This window comes from Athene cunicularia (assembly GCF_003259725.1).
Source record: "Athene cunicularia isolate RWA chromosome 10 unlocalized genomic scaffold, athCun1 chr10_part1, whole genome shotgun sequence".
Taxonomy (NCBI): domain Eukaryota; kingdom Metazoa; phylum Chordata; class Aves; order Strigiformes; family Strigidae; genus Athene; species Athene cunicularia.
In genome coordinates this window covers 18,259,268-18,277,476 of record NW_020799112.1, presented here as the reverse complement: position 1 = coordinate 18,277,476, position 18,209 = coordinate 18,259,268, and the positions used below count along the sequence as shown (strand labels likewise).

The window sequence follows — 18,209 nt, the reverse complement described above, 5'->3', positions numbered from 1 at the left end:
TAATTAAAGCAAGAGCCAACAAGAGGAAGGCTGTTGGGATGAGGTCTCTAAGGAACCTAGTGGAACAAGCATAAAATGTAATCTTGCGAAAAGAAATGAGATATACGTCAGTTCATTATCAAAAATCCTAACTTTATTTTCAAGATACATCATTATATGAGTCTAGAGACTCCTTCCCCTGGAAATTAATTCATGTACAATGTTCTTTCTGCTAACAGAATAGGAGCTTTCTTTAGTAATGTGTACCATCATTTCCAATATGCAAATTATGCGGTAATTAAGCCAAATCTGTGGGACAGTTTAATTAACATGATCAGGAAGTATCCTGGCAACATCATTTACTATGTATTCCAAGCATTTTTTCCCTAAGCTATCATTTACATTTAGCAAAAAGTATGAATTAAATTTACCGGAGAAAGACCTTTGCTTGCCTCTGTCCCCCACCCAACTTCTGACCGTGGTGATGATGCTTTTATTGCTTTTTATTCTTACAAATTGCTCAACTTCAGTGGTTCTCTCCTTTTGCATCATCACTTTCAAATAAATATATGATATTCTGACATTTCCTACTACCGAAAGTTTCACCGGAAGGATCAAACCGGAGGAGGGCCAGGCGGATGGTGCCCCTGAAATTACTTTTTGCGTGGCAAAGACAGGGCAAGAAAGGAGGAGAAGTGACTCTGCAACCAGTGCTGGCCAAGACACACCATACAGACATCAGCTTTCAGAGTCAAAACATCTTTTTGAATGGCCAGCTGACAGGCAGAGGTATAAGCAAAGATCCCCAGATGTGCCCTCCTGCGGCTGTCACACAACATAAATGCAGCCAACATAAAATCCAAGTGTGATTTCAGAGATTTAAATTAAAAGCAAAGATTTTTATGTAGGGTTTTGACAACGCAAAGGGAGTATGATTATATGAGGATTGCGTGATACAGAGAGACACAAGAACAGGAGGAAAAGCTACCACCGACAGAAAAATCAGGATGCTTTTCAGAAACTCTGAAGTTCTATATGCGTATTTCTGTAAAAATCTTACATCAGACAGATTAACTACTTACAAATGTTTAGCTTCTCAAGTTACACAATTTGTTATAGAAGTTATGAAATACTCAAACATTTCAAGTGATAAAAAGTATTATTTCAGTTCTACTGTGCCTATCAAATTAGACATCTGTGGGGAAAAAAAAACCTAATAAAATGACCGGTTTTATTGAAAGGCAAAAGCTTCACTCACTGGAAGCAGACTCTGAGAAGAATAGAATTCTTCCATACCTCCTACAGTAATCATTGAGTAAATACAAATATACTGAAAAAAAACCCCACACAAAGATATCTTTTAGACCACAGTCCAGTATTATGAAAGATAATAATAAAAGGAATAACGAAGCCCGCGAATTGTAAACCAAGGAACACCTTACTGAGTGATGAAATGCATTACATGAGCTTAGCAACTTAGAGGTTAATTTTTTTCTATAGCCAGCACAGAATCCAAGAAAAGGTTGTGGTGATCACACACCTTCAAGAAACTGACAGTTCATCTGTTAAATTTATGATAAGCTGCAATTTTTTTTTTTTTTTTTTTTTCTTCTTCCCCCTTTAAAACCTTCTCTGTCAGTCAGGCACTTCAGAAATGCTGCGTTCCTCCAGGAAAGTGAAAACCGAAGTAGAATCTTCGGAGATTAAATCAGAGCTCATAGAAACAGTTCAGAGGAGTTGGATGCTGTGGGTTCCTCGCACTTAGGCACCTGGTCTTTCTCCCCATCCTCACCCCATCGCCCTGTCGTGCTTGGAGGAAGATGCTGTAACGCCAGACTTTGGGAGCACCAGCCTGTGTATTCAATTCCCGTGTAAATCTGGTCACCATTTCAGAGCAGAGACACTACACTGGTCAGGGAACAATCATGTTGGTTGTGTTTAGGAGAAAGAAAGGTTTTCATCGAAGAACAATGAGAAGCGAGGCTTGCAAGTGCTCCTGCCAGGTAACCCCTCCCAAAGGCAGCTCACCCTCAGCTACATCAGGCCAGAACAGCACTGCCCACCCCTCCGCCCATCTCCCAGGCACAAGGTCTCTATTTGAAAGCTGCTGTGGGCTCATTTCTACCCCCACCTGCAATCCAGTATTATAATTCTATCAGAAAAGGCCACTCATCAAATCAAATGGGCTCTTACAAAATAACTTTGCTTTTGGTCCGCATTCACATAATGCACACACAGTGCAATTCCAGCTGCATCAGAAAACGGAATAAACTTGTGGACTTTCATCCAGGATAATGGATTCAAAAGACAAACTATTCTCTAATCAAATGCAATCAATCCCTGAAGTGGTTAAAGAGTTCTCCCTAAAGACAAAGGCAAAAAGGAGCATAATACAACAAGCACCTTACAGAATAATAAACCCATTCATCATACTGAGTTGTCTACATGTGGTTAAAAAAACCCCAAAACATGCCTTTGCTCTCATCTACATGCAAGTGTATCAGATGGCGAACATTCCCGAAACATCCACATAAGTCAAACAAAATCTCATACTAATTTCACTTCCTTCGGGAGAAAAACAATCCTGACAGATCTAAATTTTTATCTGAAGATGACACAGAAGAATGTTCACAGTACAAGGCAGCACTACATCAACCAGAAACGACTCCAGACATTTAGAAACACACCGGGTATATGCACCTGATAAAAGTGAATGCAAATAAGCTGGCGTAGAGCAGAACATTCATAGGCTACAACACACCCATCCCTCTGCCTTCCCACAGAGAGAGCCTGCCAAATAAATCAAGCAGGGAGAGGTCACAAAATGACCTGAATGCGTAGGAGGGGAAAAAAGAAATAAAATGTATTGGCAGCTCATGCTGCTCGTAATATATGAGCAGTGCCCATATATACAGGTGCCATTTCTTTTAGGGGATGCTTCAAGTACCACACTCCCCGTATCACAACAGCACACTAATGGGGAAAGGCCGATGTGGCTCCTGAAAATACATTTTCCCAAGTTGCCGTTTCATTAACATAAGGTGAAGGTGCGTGTCGGCTGGCTGGAGTACAGAGGGAGCAGAGCTGGAGCGGCACACGGGGCTTGGCTCACAGCGTACACCCCGAGTGCATTGGTCCTGGCTTGCCAGATTTGCAAGAGGGAAAAGAAGAGAGGAGAGCAAGCTCAGCTCCAAGGGGAGGAGGGCAGTGACCACAGCGGGCACTTGGCAGAGCCACTGGCACAGCCCCGAGGAGGGGGGCTAATGCACTGGCAGGAATCGGCCAGGACGCCTCCTCTGATGGACACCCACCAAAGGGGACGATAAGCCAGCCCTCTCACAAGCTTGGGAAAAGAGCAAAATAACAGCTATGGAATAGCTAATGAATGTATTAGCCAATATATTCTGCAACGGTATTAAATTAATTCAGAAAATGGCCCCTTATTCTGGGACAAGAGTGCCAGATGAGGAATTATTCCGGAACTTCCCCTTCAAATTCACATCACCTGTTACTCTGAAGTAACCTCACCTCCAGAAAAGCCCCAAGGCTCGAGGCTATAGGATCTACTCATTAAGAAGTCACTACATTAAAACCTCCCCATTTCATTTTCACACCTCTGAATATGTGCTTTCCAGTTTGCAGCCCTCGTGAAATTTAATTTCCCCAACCCACCAGGCTGCTAATCTTCAATAAAGATGTATCCCAGTCTAAAAACAGAATTGAAGAGGGAAAGAAGCTGCTAATCCTCTGGCCACAGCTATCACAGGCTCAGCAGGTTCTTCCAGCTCATCAAGTCAACATGAATCAGAAGGGCTTGTAACACTGGATGTGAAGACGACGAGACGGATGGATTTGCAGAGAAATTTTCTCTCTATCCCAAATGTTCAGCAACTCCCTTGTAGAATTAACCCATCTATGTTTCTGCACTATGCTGTGCTATCTACCATCCCTCCCTACCTCTGCTGAGAGCTTCTAGACTTAGATGTGACATCTTTTCACCAGTAAGTCACTGGTGATAAACCGATCATCTCATTTCTAGTCCTACAAAGCCAGCATACACACATACACACTGCTAATCAAGACAACGTTATTAAAGGGCAAAGAAAGTCCCTTTCTGAGGCCACCTGACAGGAGTAGCACAAAGACGTGTTCACAGCAGCGTAAGAACTTGGGGATGAAAGAAAGAACTGCCTTTGGCCAAAACAGTGAACCTGTAATGCAGGAGGATTAATTACAGTTGTTTCACAAATCAGGGCCAGCAGATACGATCAAATCTTTCTCCCCACCCTTTCTGCTAAGTCTTTGTAGAAGGTCCTTTTAAAAAAAAATATATCCTGGGAAAACTGAAAGTAGCAACAGCACTTGTTCTAGTTTTGCTTTATCCGCTGCACCTGACACACAGACGGTGCTTTACCTGGGACAGGCTGCGGGTATGGATTTAACTAGATCAGGAGAACCGTAAACATATGTTAAGAAGATCATTGGGTTTCTCCATTTAGCTGCTCCTCCTGCTTCGCTCCCTCGTTTGTGATGACGGGGAGGCAGAGCACACAGGCAACAGTTGGCAGGGCATCTACGGCCAGACTCTTGCTCTGGTTACCCAACAGTTTATCCCTACGGTGCTACTAAGCCCAGCCAGCCACTGCGCTTTTCAAGAGTTTCACCCCTCAATGGACTCCAAAAGCTTCCATAGCTACATCACGGATTTCTGCGGGAGGCAGGAGTGGAAGGGGAACCGCAGTGATCCAGCCACACTGCAAGTAGGAAGACACCAGGATGCCCTGCAAGCCACAGAGGACTTGCTGCAGCCCACGGCATTTACTTCCCAACCTGAGCTCCACCTGCAGAGAGAAGACTCACCTTCTATGGATAAAGTATCTCACATGCTGCTACTTGCTCTACGGGGAAAAGGGCCACTTCTATGATTGCACATAGCTTTGTTTTTATCTTGCATCACCTTGCATCCCCAGGATAATTCAATGAATGATTAAAGTTTATTTTTAACTTCAAAAGCCAACAAATCAAACAAAAACTATACAGTTCTTGTCCTTCATGAAAAGAGATGTAAAAATAGCCACCCCTCTCCAATAAAAAGACTAATAACTGTTTTTTCTCTGGTAAAATATTTCTGTTGTAATGCCCTCACTAAGAACCTGTCTAAATGCAACAAAAGTGGGTCCATGATTATGTGAATTCTATTAAGTAAATCTCCTGCTACACCTACTTCATTGCGCTCTTTTTCTTCCCAAGGTAATTAACGTCTCTGCAGAGTTGGCTTCCCACCTCCTCCACCCAGTCTAAATCTCTAAAATCTCCTATTTTTGCTTTGACATCTGACTAGAATTTTTTTTTTTTTCCTTTTAGGCACAGCACACACATCCACCCACCCACACAATTCAAAGCACCAGCAGCTGTTTCATGAAGAAAATCTACAGCAAGGATTTTCAAACCCTCTACGCTGGAACAAATTGTTACCCAGGAATTTCATGCAACATTTTACAAAATATATCAACCAAGACACTTGTGTTATTTTCACATGATAAATAAGATTTCTAACTTAACGGAGACAGGGAGAAGAGTACAGCGGAGATTCTTTATTCTTCCCTAGTGACTAAAATTGGGGTGAGGGAAAAGGTTGTGTTAGCTACAATTAGATGCAATTAAAAAAAAAACCCCATAGTTATATCACATTCACGCCTTGGAGGATTTAGTAAAAAATCATACAGTCTCTGTGTAGAGTATAACCATATTGTTATATGAATCATTTAAGCACTGATAATCTTCTGCATCCTTCAAGCTGTATGCCAACAGCTTCACATAAGCCTGAAGGTCCTTTTGCAAAGGTCAGAAGTGGCAGAGCCATGTGGCATCATTAAAGACTCCTCTACTCTTTAAAAACCCGCACACCCCAGGGAGCAGTCAGCAATAGGATAGCTTAGCCCTTCCTGTCTAAAATCTGGAAAAACTGTCCCTTGGCATGAGGAATGGCCAAGAAGGACAGGTATAATACATCATTTTTAGGAGATGACAGGATCTACTTGGCATCTTCTAAAGAACCTCAAGGGGGTCACTGTTAATGACAACCAAGAGCAACCAGGTCTAGTGACATTTAGGAGCAACACGCTAACATGACTGAAGATAGAAGATATCTATGAGACAATATAAAATACCAATCCTGCCATGTCTGCAGAAATGCCTCCTCCCTTATTTTGCCGTTAGAAAATAAAGCTAGGTGGAGGTTAGCTGGGGCTCATGTGAACACTTTGTTCACCCCTCAGGGAGAATCAGCTTCGGACTTCGGCGAGTATTTAATGGTTGAGTCATTCATACTGTTCCTCATTTCCCATCTAACCACCACTGTGTCATTGGATGCAACTTCATAATCCAGAATCAAGAAAGAAGGGATGTTTTAGGTTTGGTTTTTTCTTTTTGTAAAACTAGGAAAATATTGCCTTGAATTATGTTTGATGCTCAAATTTTAAGAACACACAATGCAATGCAGTTTATTTATAAACTCCATCTGGCACGATTTGATTAGAGTGTCTGATACATTAACTCTCTGAATAGGGATTTCCAACTATTAGATACCTCTGGCACTACAGCAGGGGGGAGGAGGGAACAAATAATTTATATAGCTCTTTCAGTGGACAAGCAATCCTTAAGAGTTTCATAAAGCACAGCTGATAGGAATTATTCTTTATTACTTTCAGTAGCTGGATTTAAAAAACAAGGGACTAAATATCCCAGATTAGGAAACCAACAGCTAACCAGTGCTGCGTTTATTGCAATTCTCGACGGAAATCCCTAGTACCCGAGGAGGAGGCTGTGGAAAGCTCAAGGGGATGGAGCAGGTGCTCAGGCCACCTTTGGCCACAAGGTTCCTCAGGCCCCTTACGTTTTCTTTTGGAAGAAAAAGGCAGCACAATGCAAAACCCACAAGCAAGCTGAGCACCACTGCACTCCCTGGAGTCTGGTGAACAGATCTGAACGTTTTTACCATCTATAAATTAATTTATTTCAGTCTCATCCCACAGGTTTTGCTTTGATCAGATAATGAAACCAAAAAGATGAGGGAAAGCATCTGGAAAATCTACCATGTTGTGCCTGTGTTGACGATGTTACTAAAAACTTTCAATTTTTTCTCAGTTTTCACTTAAACTACAGGCGTGGATTATTTTCACCAAAAATTCATTCAAGATTCCTCAAAAGCTTTGCCAAGTTCAAGGACCATGACCTAAACCAGGCATTCTTTGCTTGATACCAGGTTTCTTTACAATAAAATAACCTCTCTGGTATGTTCAGATGCCACATTCCTACTCAAGTCTGGCAATCAGAAACAACTCTGTGTGAGGCAGTTATGTGCTTATGCCCTTTTCTGAGAAATTTATGGAGAGGTTTTAAAAGGAAAAAAAAAAACTCTACACAGACCAAAGTTTCCCTACTTGCTGGTGAGTGGTGCAGCAAGAAATCCTCTAGCACGGATTTTTATCTTTCCCCCCCCCCTTTTTTTTTTTTTAAAGATTAACAAATTGTGTTTCTGAAAAGGCTCCTGCGATCTCCTGGGTTAGTTGTGTGTGGCCTTCCCAGTCAGTGACACACGTACACACCACATACAAGCAGAAAAATGAGCCAGACAGGATCAAACAGTGGCAGATGTGCTTCTGTTCTTCTGTCAAGGATACAGCTGTCGCCAGCACTTCGTTATCCTTTCTCCTAAGCTTACTAACTGGCTTCTGAAGGACTTACTTCCAGGAATAATCCAGACAATGAACAGAGGATTTTTCACATTTCAAAGTTAATAACTTGGAAAGAGATTAATATAGAAACGTGTGAGTTCTACAGCTCTAGACTTTTTTTTTAAACCAAAACACATCCTCAGCAGATGATCATGATTTCTGGTTGATGCAGTCTCAAGGGACTCACCAAATTTCCTGGCATTTACTCTGCTCCATTTCTTAGCTTCTGACAAGCTCTCTTTCACCTGAAGCCCCAAGTCTTGTTTGTGCAAACATTTTAAATTTTTCCTTCCACTCCCAGCTCACCTCCACCAGTATTAGCAATTCTGAAATTAGCACTGCAATTAAGCCCTAACAGTATTTTTTTTTTTTTTTTCATCCTCTGAACACTCAAGGACCTGTTCACACAAGTGCACCCGATGTTACTAGCTTTACCTATCTAAACCAGTCTTGGCAATGTTGAAAATTCTCCTGCAGACACAACTCCAGGCAATGTACTATTCTCCCAATTATTAAATCCTGCACCTTCGCTCAGCCTGAATTTCTGAATACTTGATATCACCTTAAGCAAATAAAGGATGATGCAAGTGGGTAGTCTCATCCTTGGCTGACAGCTCTGCTTCTCCTTCATGCTGTATTTCATCATCACCAATTTCCAAGGAAATGTTCTCGTTATTTTAACCTCTAGAGAGAAACAAAAGCTCAAGTAACTTTAGTCAGGCCAAGTATACCACAGACATAAACAACACTAATACTTGAAGATCATTGGGGACTGTTATTTTCCTTAATTTCATTCACTCTTATTTCAAAGATGTCTTTGAGAAGAATGTGAAGTCTTGGTCTATGTAGCAGAAGGATCCGGCACAGACCTCAGTTTGTTCATCCCACGTAGATACTGATCCTCTTTTTAAAATGTGCATTTCATTTTCTACTTGCATCTGTCCTGCTTCAACTTCCGTTAACCCCAACATTCACATTTCTCTTTGATACTCCACAGGCTGAATGATTTACGTCTCCACAGGAGCCCTCTGGAGCATAACCCCTTGGGCACACCTTGCTCCTTCGAGGTGCCCAACCCCATGCAGACACCCTCCTACACCTGCATCCCAGCTGTAGGGCTGCTGCTGACCTGGCACCTGCACCTCAGCCTTTACCAGAGCAGCAAACTCTGTCTAGGAGGCACGAGCATCACCCACTGATGACAAGTTTTCCTTAAATTGAGAGTTCCCTCTGTATCATTTAAAGTGATGCTAAAAAATCTAGAAGTCCTATCACCACAACGCTAACGTCTTTAAATGAAATCAGAAAATAGCTATTAAATATATGAATTATTTACTGCAAGATGTTTCACTGTCCAAGAGACTGATTCCAGCTTAGGTTAGGCTGGTGTGCTATGGCTCAGGGCAGGACAGATGTTCTCCTGCTCTTAATCTGCTCATCACACAAAATGCAGGAGAACTTCTCCAAGAAAGGAGCAGCTGCCCCTCAGAGAGCAGCCTGATCCAGCTTTATTATTTACAGCAACAAGCAGCCCAAAAGGGACTGCAAAAAGCAGCTAGAGACTCTCCAGGCATTTTTTACAAAGTGCTTTGTTTAGCACACTGGTGCTAGAACATGTCTCCCGCAGACAAGCATCGTTCTCCAGCACAGGCTGGGAAATCTGAACCAGGAAAACTCCACACTGCAGCTGCCTTACGAGGCAAACTCATCTGATGAGAGTGATTAAACGGCATCAAATTATTTTAAAGGCTCTAGCATGGATTCACAGTTTATAGACACTGATATTATTACGTTGCTCTGTCTCAACAGTACTTATCTATTATATGATGTATATATAAAGATCATAAACCCACAACTAATGTTACTTAATAGTCATCTTGAGCATAAAAAGCAATGAGATGTTTATTATAACATACACACACACACTATGCACACTGCAAGACAGAAGTATGCATTAAAATTATATTTTATACCATGTTTTTCTATTTCAAAAGACGTTCTTCCTTTTATGTGGAGGGTTAATTAGTTCCATTTGTTGGAATTACTCTTTTATGGCTCCAGTATCATCTCCAGTGCTAATAATCATGTTGAAATTAACTCCAATAGTTCATGAAATACTTAACACTATGATAAAGAGAAGATGAAGACCATCAAATATGTTCAAATTTCTGTATTACAGTAATCAGACCACTACTGGAAATCTTTTCTTATGGCATACAAAGATGTTGGGGTTTTTTTTGTGGACAGGTATGGACAAGAAGGCAGGAATATTGGATCAGTATTTGATCTCCAGAGGTCAAAACCTGGTCACCTGTCCACCAGCTTACACTAATGTGGTGTCACCCTTAAGCTGGCATCTGTCTTTTGGGCTCTTCAAACAGTAACAAGTGTCACACAGTGCCCTTTTGATGAAAGGTCCTTTTTACGTTGGTTCTCAGAGTCAGAAGTATAAGTAATATTGAGCTCATGCTCCCACCACACCCCTGTTTTATGGTTGGCACTCTTTCTGGGACAACCAGAAAATAAGAGATTTCCCAACCAGCCTGGAAGAAATGGCATGAAAGGCAAAAAAGAGCACGGCAGAAAAAGTTTAATTAAAAAAAAAAAAAAAAAAAGGAGAAATATCCATCTCGATTATCCAGCAGTGAAAAAGCTTCGAGAAGCTGGAATAAAAAAATATTTTCTGTTAATTTAACGAGATTTTACCAGCAGGGGCTTTCTAGAAATCATAGTTCTGTCAGTGCTGCAGTCAGCAAAATAATCTTCAGGGCAAGGAGCGAGGCCTCTCGGCATTTCGGCAGGCACAGGGCAGCCGGCTCGGATGCCAGCAGCACACAGCACTCCTGACAAGCGATGGCCATAAATAAAAACTAGGGCAGGCAAAACTGAAAATAAAAGAATCTCCATCCCTTTGACAAAACACACATATACGCTCAACCACACCTTTCAAAATCACAGCATTTAATTCAGGATTTCTCCATACACCACTTCATAAAGTCACTTTTACATCCCTTCATCTTTGGCTACCCAAGGCTATAAAACATCCTCTGATCATTTCACTACAAAATTTTTAAACCTGAAAATGTAGGTAGCTAAAAAACTTCGGTATTTTCAAAAATGTAGGTATTAAAAATATATATATATATATATATATATATATATATATGAGACACAGTACATCACCTAATTCATCGAGCAGGGGGTCGGGTGAACACACACTGATACTCTGAATGGCAAGAGGGAAGGTGATGTTGTGATCATTTATGCTACACGTGTTTTCACAAATCCGATCCGTGAGGGCTTCGAGGCACAGCTAAATGCTGCCACACCAACGCAGGCCCCTGGCAAGGTACACATTGCCAGAAGTCTTTTTTAATTCAGCGGCAAAAATTTTGTAATATCTAAATTACTTGCTAAGTTTTTTCCTGAGAAGGAGTTGCTGTTGGTTTAATGGCTGAATTTACGTCAATGAAAGAAAAAATAAAAAAAACAAAAAACAGAAAGAACTAGCCAGATGAAAGACTTTCATCCATACTACCATACCCTGCAATTTTTTTTTTTCCTGTGAAAGGAAAGCTTCTTAAATCTAAGAGTCACCTTTTGGCAAAATACTCTAGGATATTTTTATCAACTATGTCTTAAAATAATTCCATTTCCATGGGCAAAGAAAATGATTTGTTTTGAGTCTCTGAACACAGCACTGGAAGAACTCTGAATTTCCTCTCCGTGTGCTGAGGATGCCTGCCTCCAGTCATGAGCACAACAAAAGTGTGGTCATAGAGAGGTGGGCAGCTATTAAATTTGGTAGCAATTAGGACTGGCACAGCAACTGAGAAAGCCAAAAACACATCAAATATTAGCAGATTTACACATCAATCCTTTTTACCTCCCTAAATATCTGCTACCACATGCTGCTGCAGCTCTGCCCCTGTCAGCTTCATTCTGCTCTGGAAATCATAGTGTGCATTCCTGGTGGGACGCTCACTGACGGATCCCATTAGAAGGGCATTTACGCCACTTAAACAGCTCCATCATACTATAGAATGGACTGCACTGACTTCGGGAAACATTACGTGAATACTGACTGGCAAAATTTGGCCCATGTTCTAATTCCAATTTACTTCAGAAACAGACCCACTGATTTTGCTTTCCCAGCACAGCAGTTTTGCTGGTTCTCTCCAATATTTTCACACACTTATGCCCAACTTAGCTGCCGATCTTCAATATTCAAGGTAATTGTTAGGTAATAAACTCTTTTAAATGATCTAGCAACAGGGAATGATTGTCAGCCAACAATATCTTTTTCTCTGAAACATAAAGTGTTTATTTCTGTATCATGCATTTACCAAAATTACTCTCACAACCTATTAATCTTTTTAACCCTGATTTTAATTTTCTTCTACTCATCTGTTTAAGCATCTCAGAGACAACTTAGGACTGGCATCTGAGATGACTCTTGCTGTGTCACTTTGCTGCTGCCACCTCACAATGTCTCACTATACAATTTACTGCTGGCTATTAATTTTTAAGATAGTTTTAGATTCTTATTAACAACTTATTTCTCAAAAGATTAAAAATTATGCTGTTGCAAACACAGGTTCTGTGGAAATAAGACATCTGAACATTTGAAAATGAGGACAGAGGCTTGTTCCTGAAGGATTATATTTCCTTCTCAAATTCTACACAGAAACAAGTTTCTCATCCTTTCCTCCTTGTCTCTATCGTTCGGATAACACATATTTCCAATTCATAAAAAATTAACAAACCCACCAACCAGGGCACTACCACGCATTATTCCACAGGATGATGAAGGATCTCAGGCTGAGTAATTTTCATGCTTTCAAACTTTCTTTTTGCCTCTAAAAGGCAGAATAATGTATGTCACTTTTAATGAGGAGCCGGGTGTATGGCTTTCCCTACACACCACACAGCAACGGGGCACTTAGGAGTCCGTGTTCTCCCTGCATCATCACTGTATTTTGTCATTTTTCAACAGGACTGACTTTTGCCTACAACACTGGGCACTTTCATATGGTGAAGTCTCTTGGCTGCCTCATTAACTCTGAATCAGTGTGTGCCCTTGCATTTTACTGTATCATTTCCTCCAGCATTCATTATGCTGCAGTTTAAACAGCCTCTGGCTAGAAACTTCTTAAAACATCATGATGAAATTACTTTCTCAACAACATACAAGTCAATTATAATGTAATTAAAAGATATACTACTCTATTCCCTTGTTTGGTAAAGGTATCTTTGTTAAGATCATCCAGTGAATATTTCTATGGTATCTGTGAAATCTTTTGCTATAAATTGTAAGCTACTGCCCACAGCACCTGTTTTTCTGTGAACGACGCAGGAATTATAATACCTTTTCTCTTCTAGCTTTGCAAACACAAGGAATTAAAGTGATAACAGGCGGTTTTGAATTTAGGGTCTCTACTTTTCAGTGCTTGACTCCCCAGGCATTTCAATGGGGTTTTCTGTCACTGGGCTGGGAAGATTTGGAAGAAATCTGGCACCTGGAAGGTCTACGCTCTCACCTGGCTGCCCTCCATCACATCAAACTCCTAGTTTTCAGCATAAGCCTCTTGCATATCCCTCTGCAAGGGAAGAACTAAATTCCTTTGACTTCACCCTACTCCCTTTCTGTCCCATTTTCCTCTTTGCTGCAACGTCCATCTCCATCACCTCCGCCTGTACCAGTTGGGCCCTTTTGTCCTCCCCCACCACTTACTCCCCTGTCCCTCTGCCAGCTGTGCTCACAAAATGAGTTCCCAGTATTTATGCCCTTAAACACACGGGCTCAGCAGTTCCCTTCAGCCCCCTCCTGAGTCCTCCTGCTCCCCTCTGCCCTGCTACACCCCTCCTCACCCTCCTGCACCCCAGGGGTTTGGGGATGAGGGACAGGGACCTGCGGAGGGTCCAGACTTTTAGGGACAGCAGCAGCAGCAGCCTGAGGAAGCCACTCCTGCAAGAATTACAGCCCCGTCAGGTTGGTGGTGCATCAGGAGGAAACTAAATACTCATCAGGCTGGCATTATGCAGCCTGCCCCATGTTCTGCACAACAGCCGTGCTAATGGCTTTCAGCAGCCTTATCCTACTCTGTGTACTCGCAATTCAACATGCTGCCCAGAGCAATCAGTTGAATGCTAAAAGTAAAAATAAAGCTTATGCAACCGGGTAACGAACAATGTTTAAGGAAGTGTCCTGTATCCTTGATCACGTTAAATTATTTTTATTGTTGCTATGTAATGTAAATAATGTTAAAAAACCCCCAAAATTAATCTAACAGCTGCATATAAGTTGTATTTAAGTGAGATTTCTCTGCAAGCCAATGTGCATCATACACGTTTGTCTAAAATAAGCTGTTAGAGCAGTCCGTTTGCAGTTCAGACAAGGACAGAGAGTTGTAAGAGATACATGTCAGACATGTCCTTCATCACCACCTTCCTTCTAGGGTCAAGTCCCTGAATGTACCTGAGCTCCAGCTTTTATCTTTGAGAGATAACTTCTGCCTGCAGTGATGCCATGATGCTAATTCATCTGGTATTTGCCAACACACGGAAGACTTTATTCTAATGAGTGAGATGTACAGAAAGCAGGACAACACCAACTGATGCTGCCTATCTATATTCTTCCTCACAGTCCTACCCAGTGTCATTTTTGGCTAGAAAAGTAGGTCAAAACACTAAACAATCGTTTGAGGGAGAAAAGCAACTTTTAACTTATTTGGGTATAAACACCCTTCTTTTTCCAAATCACACTCTTAAATCAAACAGTCAGGGTAACGGGGGACTCTCCAGGGGCGAGCGTGAAGGCAGCACCTCTTCTCAACCTGTTCCTTAATCAGCAAAGGTTCAACACAGGAGGAATAATTCATGTGGCCAGCAATTGATTCTTGCTTGGGAAGCCCCAGGGGAGAATTTTAATCATGGAAAGCTCACCTTCTTCTGGGGCATGCTAAAATGGGGGGTGGTTCCTCCTGAATGTCTGTGGGCACATTACAAAGCAAAGCTTGGATGCCCAGTCTTGTTCTCAGCACACACTGCAGTTCTGGGCAGGACCTCTGGCTGTGAGCATACGCTGCCCCTACAGCTTCCCCCTGCCACATACAATAATTACTTTCTTTTCATTAATTGGTCTTAATGCATGCACGCACATCCGCAAATCAAGCAACCCACTGCTGTGAGTACAGCAGTTTTGGCTTGGAAGTCACACTCGCCAGGGAGTGTAAAGCCACAACAGCCCGCTACCACCAGCCTCACCCGAGCGGGAGCAGGAGTATCTGTGGGGTGTAAGTAAATCGGAGGGGGCTCAGCTTTACCCAGCAAGTTGCAGGGACTGTGTGTGCCAACTGCAAACTGAGGCAGCCAGGGCAGTTAGCTGGCAGTTCTGGAAATGAACACACAGGCACAAACAGTGTAATGACGGTGATATATTAATGCTCCACTGATGTCAATGAAACATTACCATCAATTTAAGCAGGCAGTATGGCTGATTTATAAGCCAATATATAACCAAATATAGCACAGGAGGTGTTTGGGAAAACGAGTATGTGAAACAGGCATGACAAATAGAAAAGCTTTATTAAGGGATGATTTCTGCAACATCTCTCTCCCAGGACAGTGATATTTTAACATCCTCATCTAAACAGGAACACAGATAAACAGGCTGTAAACTTGTCTCGTTACCCTGTGGTCTGTGCTTTGGCAGAAGTGACTGATGATTTTTGTACATGAGCAAAATGTTTTAACTTGTACCTCTGACTGGCATCTGCTAGGGGAAAGCAGTCACCTTACAAGTTACTTTGGAGGGATTAATCAGAGGGATGTATCTAGTATGTAATAAAAATGGTTCTCTGTGCAACTCATTCAAATCCAACTGATGAGGATTCTTGCAGGAAATACTTCAGCACACTATCTGGTAATGTAAAACAAACTAAGAAAACATGAAGAAGAGGGGGAGTCTTCATTTATCACCTAAGGCTGATGAACTCCAGTGCAAAAGCTGAAGTGCTAACCTGTAAAAAGTTCAACCAGGTAAAAGTGAATGTGCAGTTGGCATTTACATTAAAAGCTCTAGTCTGCACCTATCTGTCTCCTCATTCCCTTTAAAAAGAACATTTTTTTCACCAAACTCGGCCTTATCTACCTAACATGGGTGGTGGTTTTAGATACCGTGCTACAGACTCTGTTTGGACACTGAAAGCTCTTGGCTCATTAAGATCAGGAAGTCAAACTAGTCAGAAAATTAGTGATGTTCAGCAAAATCACTTTTAAGGTGTTCCGTGTTTTTCCAGTTATCACTACAAGTGTCCATTATGGATTATATTAAAAAAAAAAAAAAGACTGAGTATTCATGAATTTAAGTGCTTAATGTAGCTCATCTATGTCTATCTTCAGCCAGGGCTAGCAGTCACGATCCTCTCCACACAGTAAACACGCCGAGGTACCATCAGCCTCCTACCTTGGCTCCATCCACACTGATAATCCGATAGCTGTTTCTCGTGCTGTCATAGAAGTAGGAAACAGTTACAGCCTGCTTGCTTGCGGGAACCCAGTTCTTCTTCGTGCTGGGGTCAATTTGGAAGACATGGGCTCTGGTGGTGAAGATGGGCTGTTCTCTGGAATAGGGAGGGACAGGAGAAATGGAGGCATGAGTCTGCGGAAGATGAAATGTCCCAGAAGCCCAGCCTTGACCAGGCATGTTGAAAGCACAAGACAGAGCACCTGGCAATCCCCCAAGTGAAAAGGCAGAGCAGAGACACTGCTGAGCCATGGTCCAGCCTTGGGTACCTCTCCTTGGCATCACTAAGTGACATTCAGTGCCCTAAAGTTACAGCCATAGCCCAGGAAGCAATCAGCTTTTTTCTCCCTATGTTATACTAACTTGGTACCCACCTTTTCCTCAAAATATTTACTTCCAGGATAGAACACTCACATGCACTCTTTCTTTCCCCATCCACATTATTTTTCCAAAAGCAACAAGCAGCGCCCCCCCAGCCGGATTTCCTCCTGCTGCGCATTCCTGTGAGCCACTACCTACAGCCAGGGTTCCTCTGTGGATGCACCAAGGACTCCAGCGACCTTCGGCACCGTATAATTATTGAAATATTAATCTCTATCCTTAGACTCCCACTGTTCTGTGGATGTGCGTGAAAATTCCATCAGATGCAAAACCAGTCAACCACCCTGGGGAGCAAGGGGGAAAAAAAAATTCCAAAACCAAAACCCTGTGTTGATATATATTGCCTTTCGGTTCAACTCTTAGTGGATGACATACTGCCCCTGACACCCTGTTCCTAAACACCAGCCCTCCTCAGATGCTTTTTCTCATCAAGAAAATTGTGCACACAGTGGAGGGGTTTTGTTTTCCCTTTGACACATGACAATGCAAATCACACATAAAAGCAGAGAAGATGCGGGACCAAAAGAAGAAATCATGATACACACACAGTCATTTAGGTTGAAAACCAGAATTAAGACTTAAAACCCATAAAACTAAACTCACTCCCAACTATACCCTTAAACCAAGTTTAGAAGTAGAAGTGAACTGCAAATCCAGCTCTATGGTGCTTTTATATACATTTTTATGCTTTTAGTTCTTAAAAGCTACCACATATAATGGTCTATATTAAGTGTACTGCTCAATATACTCTCATCACATACAAAATATTGTATCATGAATAGATACACTTGACAGAATTATGACAGGATTCAGAAACAACCGTACTGAAATAAGAGTTACCGCCCAAAAATATTTACCACATGGAAACTGAAAAGGCTGCCAGGCTGCATTTCACACAAAACAAATGTAAAGAGTTAGGTGAAAGGCCAGAGAGATCTCTTGCTTTCATATGCCATGCTTCCCTATTCATATAAATAATTATTTTCTATTATTCTCATTGCCATAGTTTTGGAACTACGTTTCTATTAAGACTTCTATAACCTTCAGCTCCTCGTATATCCCCCTCTGCGTTTTTAGAGCAGAACAACTTCAGGTACTGTATCAAACATCGCACACGATCTTGACCACTGCAGTTAAATTAAAATCAAGGGAAGCAAATTTACAAGAATCAAACAGATGAAGCAATTTAAGTGAAGAATTAGCTCAGGAAAGACGGAGCGAGCTTGCAAAGCCCAGCAAGGCCTCAGGAGGGAGAAACTGAAACAATGGTTTTCTCCTTGCGAGACATACGCAGTTTTACATTTTTCCAGGGGCTGCCATGAAGATTTCTGGATGGACAGCTGTGCTGAACCCTGTAAAATACTTACATGAAACAAATCAAAATGACAATGAGACTGTCATGTTAGAGCTGTGAAAGAGTAGCGTTTGCTTCACTTCTTATCAGTAAGTCACTCGACTCGTTATTTCACATGCTAAAAATGATGCCATCCCTGGGATGAAAAAAACAGCAGGTCTCTCTAACATTTTAAAAATATTTCCATCACCCTTTACACAGGATTAGCAGCGTGATGCCCACAAAAGTCATG

The 18,209-nt window shown here is 41.7% G+C and overlaps 1 protein-coding gene across 1 annotated transcript in view; it reads right to left on the bottom strand.

The window, feature by feature from the left end:
- Window positions 1-16,537, bottom strand: part of HOMER2 (homer scaffold protein 2) — a 41,089-nt gene extending 24,552 nt beyond the window's left edge. Inside the window, exons 1-2 of the mRNA XM_026856083.1 lie at window positions 16,512-16,537; window positions 16,183-16,339 (exon numbers count right to left, since the gene is read on the bottom strand). Of these exons, the coding sequence (XP_026711884.1) occupies window positions 16,183-16,339; window positions 16,512-16,537 (183 nt within the window). The remainder of the gene's footprint in view (window positions 1-16,182; window positions 16,340-16,511) is intronic.
- Between the last annotated feature and the right edge of the window lie 1,672 nt (window positions 16,538-18,209).